Below are 18629 nucleotides of genomic sequence, written 5' to 3'. Positions count from 1 at the left end.
CAAATTCCAGCTGAATACATTTCAAAATATAGGAGGCCATTTTCAAAGTTATGTCTAACTATTGAAGCAATTTTAAAACGCCATCTACCTGTGTTAAGGGCACTTATCGCAGGTAAAACCTATGGACAATCCAATGGCAAAAATGATAGTAATTTTTAAAAACCCACTTACGCAGATTAAGTACATTACACGTGTAAAACCCAGTTTTAATCTGTAAATCCTTTTGAAAATTACCCCCCATATTGTTTAGCTTTGGAACAGCAGTATGAGGCAGGAGAAGACGACCTGTGAAGTTTTTACTTTTTATTCAAATAAGACAATATTTTAAAAATAGGGGTTCAAATGAATTCATAACCTGTAAAAAGTAAAGAACATCAATATCAGCAGCTTCGTGTTGAGTGCACCAGTGTTACATGGAGTCTCTCTCGCACCTGGCATACTATTTCCATTATCAGAACAAAGGGACTTTCCGTTTATCCGGGGGCAGAGAGCTTCCTTGTTTGCCATTTAGGAATTAAAGAGGAGAGTTTTCATGCAGTAAAACAGAGAACTTGATGCCTACTTCTCACTAGTCCATTTTACCAAGACAAAATGATGAAATGTTTCATCTGTCAATCCACGAGTTAAAAAAAAAAAAAAAAAGCTATGATGGCAACAGGTAAAAGTAAAAAAAAAAAAAACCCAAAAGAAAAAAGTCAGAACAAAGAAAAATAATATTAAACAAGTTACTCACAAGCAGCCACAGACGATTCGATCACATTACCTTTTGCTAGCCAACATTAAACAGAACATTCCTCACTAGTCATAATAACAAAACATTAACAGCATCAGGAATTTCCTTTCACAGCCACGGGGGAGCGTGGGGTTGTCTCAGCGTTTGGCAGCCGAGAGCTCCTTCATCCCTCCCCACCCAGCGTTCAGCCTCTTTAAAACTACAAACGTGAAGGGGGTGGGGGTGTCACTTGTCCAAGGCAGGTTTACGGAGACGGTATTTGAAAACGTTTCATCGCTGCAGTGTTGGGGGATTCAGCTGCCGTGGACCGGCGTCCGTCCGCTGCGAAGGATGGGTTTTTTCCTGGGCTACTTGAAGTTCAGGTGGTCTTGCCAGAGGACCCCAGGGCCTTGGATGATTTCAGTCTGAAAGAGTGGCCTAGTAGTCCTGCAGAAGAAAGATAAAAGCACGCTGAAGCAGGCAATTCAGTTCACCAATGGCTGGAGAAGTTTCCGCTGCTTCTGGAGTTGTAGGAACCTGTCCTCGACAGACGGGCAATACTTTCACACTCCCACTGGGGAGCAGTTTGAGCTTTATTAATCTAACTGATCAGTCCTCTTTTAACCAGCAAAGGCAGCGTTGGAAGGGTGGGTGGGCGGGCCGTACGCTCTCAGGAAAAATTGTAATGGCTTAAACTGGTGCACAATGGTGCACCAGTTTAAGCCATGCAATGGTTTTTGTAAAAAAAACCCCGATCTGACTTCCCAGACCAGGGCTATCTTTTCGTTCCATGTAAACCAGACTGATTTGTATTGTATACAGGAATTCCGGTATATAAAAATTAAAAATAAATAAATAAATGGTATTTTACAAGATCCCTGCTTAATAAAAGCCAAATAGTGATTAGTTCAGTGCTGAATAATCTGATTGGATGGAACATAGGTGGTTAAAGCTGTACAAATTCCCCATCTCAACCACTTAACTCTTTGAAATGTTCAAGCTAATCCCTTCCTTTTCAAGATTTAATGGGGAACACCCCCCCCCCCCCCCCATTAAGAACACATTTTAGCTTACAAATTCAATTAATGTCTTTGTAAAAAGCATTTACTGACAATTAATCCACCTGGGTTGTAGATCTGAGGGGCCTGCTGCAGGGCAGGGGAGAAGGGGCACACCTGCGGCACAGGGACGAAAGTTAATTTTTTCCCCCCTTCACGGTATTCCTGTTACTCTATTTTCTCTGGTATTACTGAGAATACACTGCCCATTCGTCTAGCAGGCACACCATCTGCAATCGGTTTGCTTAGTCCATGATTTTGGTGTCTGGATACCCGTAACTATTAAATAAGCAGTCAATCACTGAGCAGAAACTCAGTTCTGGTTAATGTAGATAAAAAAAAAAAGGGCCGAATTAATGAATCTGAATTGACCAGCTATTTCATCCCTGGCCACCTTCAGGTCAGATATAGGAAACAGGTGTGCGGATTGCACAGGGAAATGTGAGATCTCCCATTAGTAGCCATGGATGCAGCGCAACGATGTTGGATTTCTAATCAATGCTGAGGGAGAGCTCATACTTACACCTCTTGGTTTCTTGTTTAACTTGAGATCAATCCTGTGAGTAGAGGGAAAGAAAGCAGAGATCTGACTACATTAGCTAGTAAATGGACTTAAGGCATCAACTGCACATGACAAATGACCTGCTTATGCATTTTAATGGCTCCTACTGAACCGTATCAAACAGTGCCTTGAAAGACTTTTCAGACGGAGGCACAGGAGAAAAACTCCACTATAAATAAATTCTAAGCCCCTTATAAACACATCATAAATCTATTAAAGATGTCACTTAATCATTATATTTAAAACCCTCTTAAAATGTGCTGAGACATCCTGTTGTTAAGTAACTGCTCTATGGCACAAGGATTTCTCCAATTTAAATAGCTGCGCCCATTCAGCTAATCTGGCAATTGTGCCACATGCTCCAAAGTGTTTTAGGATTTGGAGGGGCTGGGAGGAGCACAGTCAGCATTCGACTTTACTCGGCAAGCATAGAACCCAACGCGGGATTTTAAGCTTTGGGCTGACAGTGAATGCGGTTGAATTTATGGAGGGATGGGGCGTTTAATATCCTGCCACCTGGCCCCACTAAGGACATGAAAATTAAGCCCCCCACTAAAAGGAAATAACCCAGATTGCACCCGGCAGAATCCTTATAATGTCTACAATAAATGCTGGAGAGGGGCGGAAGCAAACTGAATACAGGAGAGCTCAGGACGCGGGGCCGTGGGATTTGATTGCATCAGCAGTGTAGACTGGCACAAAAGCATCATTAAAAAAATGACAGAAACCACAAATAAAATAGGTTTTAATCCATACAAAAATCTGAAGAAGCATGCGTGATTTCTATTTGAATGGGTTAGACGTGTAACTCGTAGGCTTGTAACCAAGTCTGGGATTCATCCCAACCTCTGTGTGCACTTGCCCCAAGAGGCAAAATACAACTACAGATGTATTAATTTTATCTAATTGACTTTTAAATTCAACATAGTTATCTTTTTTTTTTTTTTTTTAAAGTTGCTGCTTTGGCTCAGAGTGACCCACACTTGACCTCCAGCATGAAATCGAATGATGGGTTTTTTTTATTTGACATCAATTACAAACCTATGAGACAGTGTAATGGAAAGAAATGTTATGCATTTTATTTTTAAATTGCAGGTTCAGAGTCGTCTCTGGTGCACTTTCCTTTTAAACAATATCTTTGGAACAGATGATGCAGATGAAACCTGCGGCAGAAGCCCGTAAGAATGATGGAGGGATCGTGCAGCAGGCTCCTGTTACACAGAACCACTCCTGAGCAGCACTGGACCCCTGGGTAAGTCATAATGGACCGCACGGCTAACGATATCACAGTTTGCTTTTCCGCACCGGCTTCCATGCCCTCAAATGACAATGTCATCGCTATGTGTCAGTCGGTTCCCTTTCTTTGGAAGGGAGAGGGTTTTTTAGCGCAATTTTATTACTGGTCTTCTAATTAAATATACAAAATGAACAAGCCACAAAGGACTCATGATGAGGCCAATACACTAAAATGTGCCAACGCATGTAAAAAGCGCTGTTAACGCATAAGCTAGCGTAAGTGCACTAACAGCTCTTTTAACACACAATAACTCGTTTTACCACAAAATCCTAAGTGAATGAGGTAATAAGAAGCAAAACAGCTCATTACCTATTAATGCATAGAAACATAACATGTTAAAATGTGCAAAAGTGAACACAGACCCGTTAACGCAAAATAAACCTCAGGGTGGTATAGTTAAGATTTTGCGATAATGTCTGTGTAAACTCATTTGCATTCCATTAACATGGGCCATTAATGCACTTTAGTACAAATGCATGTGTATGCCGGGTTGCATGTCCATTATGACTTCCTTATATGTATATTCCTTACCTAAATCCCTCCCGAGATAATTTGAGGAATCGATACACACACATATCCACTGGCAATCCAAACACACCCTTTCTAAATCTCTTCAAAGACCATCAAAATCTGAGGCCAATGGCGAATAGTAAGTCACAATTCCTCAACTTTTAATCATAGGTCCACAGTCTTACGAAACACATGTTTTAGAGAAACTTTTCATATGCAATAAAAATATTACCCACTGATAATCCATGAATATTTTAATTGCACATGACAAGTTTATTTAATTAGACTGGCAGATCTACGATTAAAAACTGAGGCATTATGGCTCAGTATTAGCCACGGGTTCTTTAAGATATTTAAAATGGGTGTTTTTGTATTATCAGTGGGGTATCTGCATGGGCACAGATTTCTTAATTTATGAACATAAATTAGAGGAGCAATTGCTGACTTCCTGCGTAACGAAGCCTGTGATGGGAAAGGTCACAGTACATGAGCTTTTGAGAGCACCCAAGCCCCTTCTTCTGTTAAAGAGATCACTTTAAGAGGTTTCCACCGTAGCCATAAGGCAGCTGCAATTCTTTGCTTCCTAAGAATTCCAAAGATATTGTCAGAAGTTGCATCAATGTAAATTTCCCCAGGGAATGGACAGTCAAAAGGGTTAAATGCACAGGGGTGGGAAAATGTAGGCCAAGGTAACCTTATTTTGTACAAAAGTCACACCAAAGAAATGGGTGTCAGGTGCAATTCTCCAGTAAAGTGTCTAAGAAAATACTAAATATTTAAATAAAAAAGGCAGTGCACTGCACAGAAATTCATAAGCACGGATTGCCCTATAGGCTGTACTTTTGCTATCAAGATGCAGCTCACTGTTCAAACTATCCACATTTTTTAAATTGTGGCCCATCTCTTTCTTATTCCTAGTTACTATCACTCTTGAAAATAATCAGTGAATAATTATTTGACTCCTACAAAGAATCTAGTTCTACTTACGTCTTATTTACATGGATGTCAAAAAGGCTTGAACCTTACCGAGATGTAAACACAACCTTATCATCACATTAAATTCCACACCCAAACTAAACCTTATTTTCAAAGGTTTGTCATAGGCACTGAATGGTAATGCAAGTGCCCTTTAGGAAGTCTTATCTACTGCGTAACCTCTGGGTGCAGAACAGCACAAAAAGCTCTAATGCCCCTACAGACAGACAAAGTCAGAGCATCTTCACGCCCGCCTGAGAAGATCAGCAGGCCCTGCAGCATGGCCTCATGCACGGCCCAATGTTTGGGTAAAATTCTAACATTACTTTGTCTTCCTTTCTTTTTTTCTTTCTTGTAACAGGGCTACATCCCAGTGCTGTCCACCACAGGGGGCACGTCAACCTATCCACCTCCTTAAGGGCCGGATGTACTACAGGGTTGCCCTCCGCTCTTTTGTGTCTACGGGGAAAAATGCTAGGTACACCGGGCCCAGATTCAGCAGGACCTTTAGCCGGAGAACGTCTGGGAAATCAATTTATGCATGTCAAAAATCCAAATACCAATCACCAGCATTTTGTTACAAACTGCTATTTTAAAATTCAAGTCTCTCTCTTTTTAAAAAGATCTTTAAATCTGACGGGATGGGGAGTTAGGCGGACCTGTTACATCTTTCCTGCTTCACATATGCTTTTGAATTCTAAGGAAGAAGTGAAGTTTATAACAGACTGTTAGACATTTTACAGGAGGAGAAGCACCTCTCGTGTGACCTTCCCTTTAATGTACTTTTCTCCAGGACGACACATCCAAATCAGCACCGAAATTTCCTTCCAAAATTGTTCCCCGAGATTAGTCTGATTGCACAGACAAGTCAACAGTTGGATTACTTAGACAGAGAATAAAAATTAGTTTCCATTGTTCTGAAGTTATTAAATGAAATGTTACCTCGGTCATGCTTTTCTTTACTTAAAAATTAAACTTCCAAGCCTAATCTAATAAACATACCTACAATTGAAGAGATAAACTACTGGTTAGAGCTGTGTACCAGGCAGACACAGTGATCTACAAACTATTAGCACAGCACAAGTACTTACTCAAAGTCATAATCAAACATGGCAGACGGACTGAGGGACAGCATTGGAAAAGAAGAGAGCAAGAGTAATTAATATACTAAATAATTACATTAATTAGCGGATTAGGTATCCTACAAAGTCTGTGGAAGACCAGCGCCATCACGGTCACAAAGATAAGTGCAAAAGCGAAGCACAGATGCTCGGTCAATGGTGTTACAGCGTTTGCTCCATGGGTTTGTGGAAAGTAACGCACAAGCGAGTTATCTTCATTATAAAGAGGGGAAGGATACAGACAGCGTCACATTACGTGGAGCTAAACATACAGCTATAGACATTTCAGAAAAGCACACACACGTGCACACATTAAAAAAAAAAAAACAACATGGCATTTTTATTTAGTTTTACCTGTGATTTCCAGGGACTTTCAGTCATTTAAAATAAGAAAAAAAATATTTTCCCCTGTTTTTCACTCAAATTAAAGTGAAAAGGGTAGGTTGATTTGCTACTCGAGTATGCTCCTAAGCAGGGAAATTAAAGATCAGTTTTGCTGACAGTAGTGCTGGCAAGAGAGTTTTTTCCCAGATGCATATAAACTCCAGGAGAACATGGTTTATAGTCTAACTAGATAAGCAGAAAGCAAAGGCAATGTGCAGCTGTTATACACTTACTTATACTAATAATTTGGATTTAGGTAGCAATCTTTTGCCCTCATGAGATCCCACTGCCTTTGACAATACAGTACTTTAGAAGCATAAATTCAGCCACCTCTGGGATGTGTATGGCACTGAGACAGCATGAGAGCTTCCACAGCCGTAAACGGGATACAGCATCATTAATAAATGACCATTTAGGAAACTGAGACGTGGGGAGAGCAGGACGTTTGCTCAAGCTCACAGTGAATCAGCGTTAGTCGCAGCAGCTCTCGCCCATCACCACTCCCCCATGTTAACACCAAGACCAACCCATACACAGGTTCTTTCTTTTCCGAGACCACGCAGGGCTGGTTTTCAGGACAAGCAGCATGACAAATGTCTGAACTCATCTGATCTAACGACTAGACTACTTTATGTATTTTGGTTTACTAGTTTGGGGGCCATGAAGAGTAGAGTTGAGAATCACAATGTCTCTAGCGGGATGTGACACGTCGTGCACCTCTTCCTAACGCACGAAAAGTGGCGAGCAGCACACCAGAGTATGCTTTGTGGACACAATAGCGCAATTAGGACAGCTGTGTATATGGTGCATATGGAAATGCTATAAGGAATTTATGACCAGCGCATAAAATGCTACTCAGCTGATAACGGCCAATCTTGGGCCCTGAGAACATGTTTTACTTCATTTATGACTCCACTCTCTAGTAAAGCTTTCTGTCATGAACCCTCATTCTCGCAGGCCTCTCAGAAATCAGCCAGCCATTTTCAGGGAATATCTGGGCCTGCTACAGTCACTTTACATGGTTCTACGGTTACTCTTTCAAGATCCCCTACGTTGAGATCCCCGGGGTCTCCATGTTCTCATGCCGGAACGTCCTGTGCAGCTGGTGCGTCTCTTTCTCTTCCCAGTTTGTGCACTTGGCTGAGCCAGACAGGAAGTGATCCAACTACACAGGAAGCGTTGGGGGCCTTCTCTGCCTCAGTAAGTATTCAGCTTCCTAACTTGTCCCATAAATGAAATCACATTTAAAATCTTTTTAGTTCCTTTGCTAAAAGATTTAAAATGGATTTGGACCTCCAGAGGACGGCTGGGGTTAGATTAGATTAAAGGAACAACTGAAGCGACAGACCTGTGTCGGTTTTTATTCTTGCGTTTTTTGTGGCTGTTGTGATGGCCTCCTGAGGAGGTGGAAGACGCAGCTTTCTGTGGCTTTACTCCCTGCAGGGACCCATCCATTTCTTCTGTGTCATCCTGGCTGGGTTCATTCTCCTGGTTTTGAAAGTCTGGAGAATTGTCACTTTCTGTTCCACTTCCTGGTTCTCCTAAAAAATTAAATAGTTAGACATTATATACAGCCACACCCACAGGCAAAAGGTTTATTTCCTCCAGGAAACTGTCACCAAATTAAATGCAACAACCAAACTAGGCACAGTATCTGCCTAATTATTATAGGCAATCAAGGACAGATAGTGACCACTAGAGAATGATTTTAGTTTTAAGGTAGGGTTACATTTTTCCACCTGTCAAATGAAAGGGGACAGTTACCTCATCAGATGCCCACATTGGGAACATCGAGTTGTCTGAAGCATGGCCACCTGACTGCTCCGCTTGTGCCACACTCATGTTTTTGAGGACCCGCGGTTCACAACTGGTGTGGGGGAGATTTCTCCCCTCATCTTTTGCAAATTGAACAACAATGGATTTATCATTTACAAACTGTTAGAACGCTTGGTTTGGACTTTTCTGTGTTTTTGTGATTGGTAGTGCTTGCTAATTTTGAAGCTTTTCTGTGTACCTGCCAGAGCGCTATGTGCTAATAAAGTTTTTTTTATCTAGGACTGCCAGATGACGTCATTCTCTGGGTCAGATTCTTACAAAAGAATGTTTGCAGCTGTGTCAGTGGAGATCAGCTGATCCAGTTGGAGTGATCGATCCAGATGACTTCCTCTCTAAGTTAGGTTCCGCTGACGCAGGAGTTCCGAAACGCCAGCTGACGTCGGGGTTTCATTCTCTTACTGTGCCTTTAGACATTTTTTAAATAGCATTTTTGAACATATATGCTTAAAAAATATTGTGACTTTGATTTATATGACACCTTGCATGGGCCACGGGTGGATAATTGAGTCGTCCGGGTAACCTCCATATCTGGAGAGGTCTTACACTCACACCCGGCTTGCTGACACCCTACCTTAAAACTAAAATCATTCTTTAATGGTCATTATCTATCCTTGATCACCTATAACAATTAGGTAGATACTGTGCCTCATTTGGTTGTTCTATTAAATCTTGCACAGGAATGGACCGGTTTTTAACAGGACAATTATGCTTTTGTTAAGCCTCCTGTCCAACTCGGCATTTCAAAGTAATTTACTACTGTCTTTGAATTAACTTGTGTTATGTCGATCAAAAGGAAACTTACGTTTTTCAATCAGCTGATCCTGAACACCAGCCAGTGCACTAACGGCCTAGGAAAAAAGCAGATGTTAATGTGGAGGGAGTCACTTCAAAATAACTTGAAGTGTTCATTGCTTCTCATAGTTTGTCTAAGTTAAATAGCTATTGGCTACAAGAAGATATACAGCCAGGCTTCAAAAAGCTACCACAGCGAGGTAACGGCAGGAGAAACACAAGCATAAAGCTGGTTGTATGGGAAAAGCCCAAGTGCATGATGTCACGATGCCTACAAAAGGTGAATAAAACGCCTCCCAGGAAAACATTCATAAATGATTAACATTATTTCCTATAACCACGGAGCCAATTTTATTAACGTTTCTCTTCTAGCAATTTAGTCAAAAGAAAAACAGCATATTTCCCATTTTTCCTCATTCTACCTTTTTGTGGGTACCGAGATATGAAAACTCTTTCCTGGGTCTGATCTGCAGCTGCATTTGTCACTTTCTCCCTTCCCACCCGGTCCTGTAATTTTCAGAGCAGGCAGCCAATAATTTCACATTGTGACAGCAGATGCTGGTGATTTCCCATTCGTCCATGAATTATCGCTTTCATGATAAAATTGAGTGCTTGCCTATAACCTTTAAAAGAAAATCTTCACAGCTGACTCCGCAATCATCATAAGCATGGTGCAGCTATGGGAGTCTCAGAACTCACAATTCATAAACCATTTACTCACCGCTGCCGAAGTGACTGATGATTTGCTAAAAAGCCGCTCTGCTTCCTTAAATTTTCTATTCCTTCTGTCATTTTTGCTGTTAGAGTTTCTAAAATACAAAATTATGCCCCTACTCTTAATAATCATACAACCGAATGTTGTTATGATAAAAGGTTACAAGACTATATGTTGCACAGCTGTCAGCAATGCCTAATTATTCGGGGGATACATTTTCAAAAGCATTTTGTGCACATAAATGAGCTTTCTGAAAATCACTCCTGAGGTTGCAAGCACAAAAACATGCACAGAAGCTATTTTTCTGCTTGTCCTTACCTGTGCTGCAAAGGGATGTTCCCAGGGGCAGGGAAATCAGTTCCAAGCATAGTTTGGATTTTTTAAAGTGTGCACGTAAAAATCTGCGTGGACACTTTCACCCCTGCTAGGAAGGCGGTGTATGTGTGTGTGTGTGCCCTTGCTGCACAACAGTATGTGCGGTCTTGCTGATTTAAGGCACGGAAGTCCGTTTTGAAATTTAGGGCAGTTATGCAATTGGGCTCATCAGGAAATAAAACTGCTGTTCTCTTTGGGCATTTTAGAAAGGGACAGCAGACAGGGAATCCTACCAGTACGAGAGTGGGGAAAAGAGAAAGATGAAACTAGGAAAATGAAATCCAAAGACAAATGAAATGGCACAATGTAATAAAGAATCACTGACAATGGGGAAGAGGGGGAAATCGTTTTCCAGTTAACGCAATTGTATTTGGGGCCCATACAGCAAGACAAAAGTACTGTATTTAGATTTCATTGTTTCAGGAAAAATGACACCTATAGAGAGCTCTGTATATACTCACTTCTGATTGGTCAAATAGCGGTCCCACCCTCGAATGATATTTCCATACATCTGTGTATCCTCTAGGTAACTTCCCTCAAATGCATAGATTTGCCTTTCCAAGTTGGCCAATGTTTCCTGGAAAGACAAATATAATGCTCTGTGCATTAGAATAACTGCCTCGTGCTGCTCCATCCTGCTCATGAGAGTGGCCTACCTAACAAAAAGAGATGACAAAAAACATCGTCACAAAGTCAAGAGAAGTGCAATGGAGCAGGTCAGGTCCCGGTTTTCCACCTTCCTCACTCATGAGTATCAGGACCTCGAATGTCGATTTCAAATGGAAGAAGTTAGGAGAACACCACCACGAACTGGGTTGTAAGTTCAAAACCCAAGAATGTGCATTACCGTCGCTTTCTTCCCGTATGAGAAAGGTGGGTGCCAAGGGCTAAGTAAGGATTTAAAATGGTTGAAAAATGGAAGGATAATTTCTTCATTGCTAGTAAACTATTTTTCTTTCTTTTTTGCTGTGTACATAATGTATCTAATGTTTGGAGAATGCATTTTGTTTCTTTCAATAAGAATTTCTGATCACAAAGGAAAATTGGTTCTTACCTGCTAATTTTTGTTCCTGTAATACCACAGATCAGTCCAGACACGTAGGTTTATGCATCCCTACCAGCAGATAGAGGCAGAGAACAAAAGCTTTGAGGCACAGCTACATAACAGAGAGTGCCACCTGCAGTCCTTCAGTATTGACCTGTACCCAAGCCAAGATTAGAAACCATTCCCCTCTCCCACAGCAAACTAGAAACTCCAGGGTTGGACTACCCTGAACTGCAGACCTATAAAAACTCCAGCACCAACAACATCCTGTCAACTGTTTAACTCAACAAATTTAACTGTTGCAATTAGTAAGCAAAACTCTTCCATACCGAGTGGCAGTAGCACCAGGGCGGGTTTCTGGACTTATCTGTGGTATTACAGGAACAAAAATTAGCAGGTAAGAACCAATTTTCCTTTCCTGAACATCCCAGATCAGTCCAGACAAGTGGGATGTTCCAAAGCAACCCTACATCAGGCGGGAACCCGAAAGGCCCGCTCTCAACACACTTTCACCGGAAGTTACATTGTCCTACACTTGAACATCCAACCAGTAATGCTTGGTGAAAGTATGAAGCGAGGACCACACCGCAGCCCTTCAGATCTCTTGGGGAGATAACAACTGACACTCCGCCCAACAGTCAGGATGGTGCGACACTTACAAATATAGGCTGAACAAACAGCCTCCTTCAACCAAGTGGCCAAAGTAGCTTTAGATGCTTTCTCCCCTTTCTTTGCACCACCGAACACCACAAAGAGATGGTCCAATTGCCGAAAAGAACTGGTGAACTTCAAATATCGCAACAGGGCTGGCCGAACATCCAGAAGATGGAGATCTCTTCCCTCCATAGAATCTCGAGACTACTCCAGGAAATCCAGCAACTCAACTGTCTGATTCACAAGGAAGGCAGAAACCACTTTCGACATAAAGGAAGGCACCATACGCAAGGACACTCTGTCATTAGAAATATGCAAGAAATGCTCATGGCAAGAGAGAGTCTGAAACTCCGAAATCCGCCTGGCCGTACAAATCACCAGGTCCCTCAAGGAGGCTCGTCCCAAAGGCTCAAAAGGGGCCTCACAAAAGACTTGCAAGACTAGACTAAGGTTCCAATCCGGACACAGCTTTTGACTGGAGGTCTCACATGCTTCACTCCCTTCAGGCAAAAATCTGGACACGGAGTGAAATATAAGCCAAACCCTTGGACAAGCCTTGCTGCAGGAAGGACAAACTATGTGGAACAAACGCCACCAGAGGATCCAGCCGCTGCTGAACACACCAGGTCTCAAAAACCTTCCAAACCCTGACATAAGCCATGGAAGTAGAAGGCCATCTAGCATGGAGACGAGTAGAAAATACAGGCTCCGAGTATCCTTTCATGCGCAATCGCAGCCTCTCAAAAGCTAAGTCGTGAGACAAAAGTGATCCTCTCAATCCAAAAATATGGGATCTTGCCACAGTAACCCCAGCAGATGAGCCACTCTCAGAGGTTCGTCCATGGTCAGATGCACCAGATCCGCAAACCGTGGATGATGCGGCCACTCTGGCGCCACCAGTACTACAGGCCCTGGATGTGTTTCTATGCACCGTAGCACTCGATCTATGAGTGACCACGGGGGAAACACATACAGAAGGATCCCTGTTGGCCAGGAGCACACTAGAACATCCAGTCCTACTGAACTGACCTCTTTTCTGTGATTGAAAAATCTTGCCTTCTTTGCATTGGCCCGCATGGCCATGAGATCCAGCTGCGGAACACCGCATCTGGCACAAATGTGATTCCAGGCTTCCAAGGACAGCTCCCCAGGATCCATCTGCTGCCTGCTTAGGAAATACACCTGCACGTTTTCTACTCCCGCTACGTGAGAAGCCGCAATTCCCTCAAGGTGACGTTCCACCCACGCAAACAATAGCTGAGCTTCCTAAGCCACAGCGGGATTCTTCGTTCCTCCTTGATGGCTGATGTACACCACCGTTGTCGCATTGCCTGAAAACACCTGAACCATGCGACCTTAGACCAGAGGCAGAAACTCTTCCAAGGCCCTGTGCACCTCCCTCGTCTCTAACCGATTGATGGACCAGGCCTTCTCCGCCACTGACCAAAGCCCCTGAGCTGAACGACCCAGGCACACTGCTCCCCAGCCCTTGAGACTGGCATCCGTGGTTACTACCACCCAATCCAGAGCATCAAGATCCACTCCTCTTTCCAAGTTGCTTCTTGACAGCCACCACGCAAGGTTGGAGCTGGATTCCTTCAGAAGGGGAAACAGTAAAAAAAAATACTGCTCTGACATTGGATTCCACCAGGACAATAACGCATTCTGCAGTAGACTCATGTGAGCAAAGGCCCATGGCACCCATGGCACCAGATCCAACGTTGAGGTCATGGAGCTCAGGACTTGTAAATAATCCCAGATCCTGGGAACAGGGAAGCGTAGAAGCCGGGTGACTTGCTCCTGCAACTTCAACAACCTGTCCGCCGTCAGAAACACCCTGCCCCTCACTATGTAGAAGCGGGCTCCTAGGTTCTTCAGAGACTGAGATGGAACAGGTGACTCTTCGCCAATTTGATTACCCATCCCAAAGAGCTCAGGGTGATCATCACTCGCTGCACCAAACAAGCGCACTCCTCCTCCGTCTTCACTCAGATGAGCCAATTGTCCAGGTATGGGTGAACCAAAATTCCTTCCCTCCTCAAGGCTGCGCTACCACCACCATCACCTTCGTGAAGGTTCAAGAAGCAGTGGCCAGTCTAAAGGGAAGAGCCCGAAACTGGAAATGCTGGCCCAACACTTTGAACTGCAGAAACCTCTGATGTTCCTTTTGAATGGGAATATGCAGGTAAGCCTCAATGAGATCCGATGCCAGGAACGCTCCTTTGTGGACCACCACAATTACCGTAAGCAGAGTTTCATCCAGAAGTGCAACACCTGCAAGCTCACATTCACCTTTTGCAAATCCAAGATGGGACGGAAGGTGCCCTCCTTTTTTGGAACCACAAAATAGATGGAGTACCTTCCCTGTCCCTGCTCTATCAGCGGCACTAGAACTATTGCTTCCAAGCTGATCAACCTTTGCAGAGTCTCTTCTACAGCTTTCCGTTTGTTTCGAGAAGAACAGTGGGACTCCAGAAAAGTGTCCCTGAGCAGCCGATAAAATTCTAAGGTGTAATCATCCTTTACAACGTCCAGCACCCACCAGTCCGAGGTAATCTTGACCCACTCCTCATAAAAATGGGACAACCTGCCCCCTACTGCTGACTGCGAGGAGTGGGTGAGCCTGGCTTCATGGTGACAGCTTACTTCCTCCAGCACCCTGACAGACCACCCGGCCCCCCAGAAAGGACTGCTGACGACTGCTTAGAACCTGAGGAGGAAGACCCTCTCCTGGACCGAAACCTCCTTCTCTTGCAAAAGTGGGGAAGGGATGAAAAGACCTTCTTATTGCTCTTCTTGTCCTCGGTTTCCCCCAAGGACTTCATAAGCTGATCTAGGTCTTGGACCAAATGTCTGCCGACCAGTTGGACAGCCACAGAAGTTGGCATGCCACCACTACCAAGACCATGCTCCTAACTGCAGTGTGCACCAGATCATACAATGCATCCACCACATAAGCCATCCCTGCTTCCATGGGAACCGCCTGAGTGGGGGACAACACTCCGGATGATGCCTGTTCCTGCAGCTTCTGAATCCAACATAAGCAAGCGTGCTGCATCATGCTAGCACATGCTCGAAGACACAAGGCTGACACCTCAAACATGCGCGTCAATAGAATTTCCAACTAGCGATCCTGGACATCCTTCAGTGCGGCAAACCTTAACCACTGGAATCATAGTCTTCTTGGTCACCGCCGAGACCACCACATCCACCTTAGGTGTTTTAAGGCGGTCCAAATTGTTGCGTTCGTGCCTGCTTTCACCCTCGCTCCACCCTCTCTACCTGTGTGGCGACTCCCTCTGGGCCTGATGGACGGCTTGCTGCCACGGCGCCTCCATGCCGCTTCTCTCCGGCATCCATGGGCCGGCTCGACGCTGCGGATCTGCCATGTTCCTGATTTAGGAGCACGCGCTCCGAAATATGTACCAGCAAGGGCGCGTACCTCAGGGGTGTCCCCCTGTATTGACGTCATCCGCTTCCAACATAAAAGGTCTTTACTTTTGCTAACAAATCGAGTTAGCAAGGACTTGCTTCGGCTATCCAAGCTATTTTGCAACCGAAGGATTGATTGCGGGGATTCTTTGGACTGCTTCTCTCTACGCTACTCTGCCTCCTCGGACTTACCAAGGGTACCCGCTCCTTGGGGGCCCCGCTCTCTTTTCTCTATTTCAGATTACAGATAGGAACCAGTACTCGCTCCTCGAGGGCCCATGTTCCTAAACCCTCTGAAGATTCTCTATTGCCTGGAAGCGATTGCAGATACGGACATTGTGAGTTACTATTTTGGATTACAGATAGGAACCGGTACTCGCTCCTCGAGGGCCCATGTTCCTGAACACTCTGAAGATTCTCCACTGCCCAGAAGCTACCGCAGGTACAGACATTGTAAGTTACTATTTTCAGATGGCATATAGGAACCGGCACTCACTCCTCGAGGGCCCATGTTCATAAACACTCTGAAGATTCTCTACTGTCTAGAAATTATTACAGATACAGACTATTGTGAGTTATCATCGCTCTCTCAGAGCTTTCCCTGGAACCAGGTACTCGCTCCTCGAGGGCCTAACCCTTTCCAGCTACTGAGCCTCTCAAGACCTTATGTGAGTTATTTTCTAAGTACTGGCTACATATATATATATATAATCGCATACCCTGTCTATTCACTATCTACAGTCTCTTTACAGCTCAGCAACCCTGGGATCGCAGTTCCAGCATCTGAGGGACTTCAGCCCTGCTGGACATATCAGCTCACTACTGCCATCTCTGGTGGTTCTACCTGTCTAATAAAAGAATTATCTGTGTCTGTCTCCATACTTAAGCCTAGCCAGTGGTCCCTCTCAGGATATCCTCCTGGGGATGCTGTCATCTGCCATCAGCCCAAGGATTCACCAATTTGCATTCCTGACCAGCTGAGCACCCTCTCTAGTACTCCGCTGGTACAGATTGCCAACTCAGCAGTCTATATCATAACAGATTGCCAACTCCTTAGCAGATCCGTTACAGATTGCTGGCTCCTCCTTCCATAGGAGCCAGTTCACAACAGATTGCCAACTCCTCCTTCCATAGGAGCAGATTTCTGACGGATTGCTAACTCCTCCCCCTTGGGGGAGTAGATTCTATCAGATTGCTACTCTCATCTGCTAGCTCCTCCCATCAGCATAGCAGATCCACAACACAAATGCTCTTCTAATAACGGATAAAGATTTGCCATCCCCGAGGCGGGCTGGAAGGGCAAAGTCCCATTCCCAGCTAATGAACTTCTGAATCTTCTTGGAAATGGGGAAAGCACTAGGTGGACCCCGCAGACCATCCAAGACCGGATTGACACCCTCATTATCCAATTCCTCCTGGGTTAACTTCACCCCCAACTCCTCCAACACCTGGATTTACTGCATTGCATGCAGGGAGTTGGAGTTCAGGTTTAGCTATGGACATTCTTAAGAAAAGGAGGATGGGTGACCACCTGAGAATAGCAGGTGCTGTAGGGTTTTGCCTGCTCTCCAGGCACCAGGTGGCGATCTTGTCCATGTCCCATTTATTTATTCAATGATGTAAACCTGGACAACATCTGAGTGAATACGTTGCCAGTTGCCAACCCTATTACCAGGACAAGGCGTCTACGCTGTGGCCTCCTTCATGCAGGCGGTTGCCATGACAAGACAAAAAAAAAATGAGAAAAACCTTCTCAAAGAGGGCGGAGCCTACAAGAAACCTCGCCCCCTGGCCGGTTTCTACGGTAACAGGTCTGTCCGGGCAGCCAGGCTGCCGTAAAGCAAACTAAAATGCCGAAAAGTAGGGTTCAATTATGAGCGGGAGGAGACATTTATCTTAAAACGGAACCTCCCTCATTAGTCTTTATAAAAAAAAAAAAAAGTGAATTCGTGTTATTCGGCGCCGTTTACGTTTTGCCATTGTTTGCACCAATAAAACGTTTATTTAGCGGCCTGCTCTGCCTGACAAGGCCTGCGCGAGCTGCCCAAGCGCCGCGCTTTCCCAGCGCCCTGAAGCCGGCTCCCCTCCTCCTTACCCGTTAGCGATGCTCCGCCTCCTGGCTACGCAAGCTGCACAGCGCAAAGTCCCCCGCCACCCCCAGAGCTGCGCCACCGCCAGTGCGTAACTCCCTTCGGTAATTCCAGGCAGCGCAGGGCCGCATTCTCTCAAACCATTTGCGCAAACAGCGCCAGCGCGGCCTAGCCTCGCGCTACGGCGTTTGCGCAGGAGGAGGAAGAAGAGGGCCGGCGGAGAAGGGAAGGTGCTGGGGGATGAGGGGGAGACGGTCGCCGCCGCCTTACCGCCAGCTCCTGCTTTCTCTTGACGAGCTCGGCCAGCTCGCGGCGGGTGTCGGGGATCTGCGGGGGCGCAGATTTGGTGTGCATCGCCATGTTGTTTGGCGGAGGCGGTGCCGGGACGGGCGCAGGCAGGAAACGAGGCTGGCGCAGGCGGGGAGGGGGGCGCAGGGTGCACGAACGTTCAGCGCTGGGCAGGAAGCTGCTCGCTCCAATCCCCGGGTCGCAATGCCTCGCGCTGCCTTTCCTCTCTCGTCTTAGACCTGTAAGTTACAAGTCTAAGTCTATGCAGGACAGGGAGCACTAGCGGGCACCGTCTCTTCAGATAGAATCAATTTACTGACGAGGCAGCCCTTTTGGCAATGGAGACGTACATCCAGTGCAGGCAGTTTAACAGGAAATGATACATTGGTCCGGGCTGAAAAATTGCAAGCTGCAAAGCACACAGCTAAAAAGCAGGTACTTACTGGGCACCTATCTGTATGGTCGGCGGCCTACCTACCGCTTTTGTTTATTTTTTAATACACGTCGTTATTGCAATTTTTTTTTTAACAAAGATCGTGACCATAACATACAATAGCCAAAAACGATGAAGAGCAAACTTAACCCTCCGTACTACCCCTTCTCTCCCTACAAATGCTATTGCATTTCCCCAATTTAAATAATCCCTCCTTCCTCCCCGCCCGAACGCTTTAGAATGCCGCTCAAACGGTGGAGGCCCATCCCACGTTTAGGAATGCAGAGAACACTTGTCAAGCAGTCCACTTTAGCCAGATAAATAGATTTAGAACATGGTTATCTTTCTAC

General features: G+C 44.9%; 1 protein-coding gene across 4 annotated transcripts; it reads right to left on the bottom strand.

The window, feature by feature from the left end:
- Window positions 1–283: 283 nt before the first annotated feature.
- Window positions 284–18110, bottom strand: MEAF6 (MYST/Esa1 associated factor 6). Of its 4 annotated transcripts, none has more exons than XR_003851990.1 (8): window positions 17829–18105; window positions 10799–10914; window positions 9969–10056; window positions 9258–9303; window positions 7968–8160; window positions 6294–6448; window positions 2294–2327; window positions 284–1159 (listed from the first exon to the last, which is right to left on the bottom strand). XR_003851990.1 is itself a non-coding variant. In XM_029571665.1 (8 exons), exons 1-8 carry the CDS (start codon window positions 17916–17918, stop codon window positions 1151–1153), a joined length of 606 nt encoding a protein of 201 aa, XP_029427525.1. In that variant the 5' UTR covers window positions 17919–18110; the 3' UTR covers window positions 284–1150. The 4 variants fall into 4 exon arrangements, 2 of the variants coding, with proteins under 2 accessions (XP_029427525.1, XP_029427526.1); XR_003851989.1 differs by lacking the exon at window positions 6294–6448 and adding an exon at window positions 6057–6116; XM_029571665.1 differs by lacking the exon at window positions 6294–6448 and adding an exon at window positions 6206–6235 and having other exon boundaries at window positions 17829–18110.
- Window positions 18111–18629: the final 519 nt, after the last annotated feature.

The sequence above is a fragment of the Rhinatrema bivittatum genome, chromosome 11, assembly GCF_901001135.1.
Source record: "Rhinatrema bivittatum chromosome 11, aRhiBiv1.1, whole genome shotgun sequence".
NCBI lineage: Eukaryota > Metazoa > Chordata > Amphibia > Gymnophiona > Rhinatrematidae > Rhinatrema > Rhinatrema bivittatum.
Note: the sequence above shows the minus strand (reverse complement) of the source record. Positions and strands in the feature narration are given on the sequence as shown.

Bases quoted from the DNA above. Each gene is read 5' to 3' on its own strand.
- MEAF6 (XM_029571665.1), bottom strand. From the start codon at position 17,918: ATGGCGATGCACACCAAATCTGCGCCCCCGCAGATCCCCGACACCCGC. The intron at 10,915-17,828 runs GTAAGGCGGCGG...TTGTCTTTCCAG, and splicing joins AGAGAAAGCAGGAGCTGGCG to GAAACATTGGCCAACTTGGA. The intron at 8,161-9,257 runs GTAAGTTTCCTT...TTAATTTTTTAG, and splicing joins GGATCAGCTGATTGAAAAAC to GAGAACCAGGAAGTGGAACA.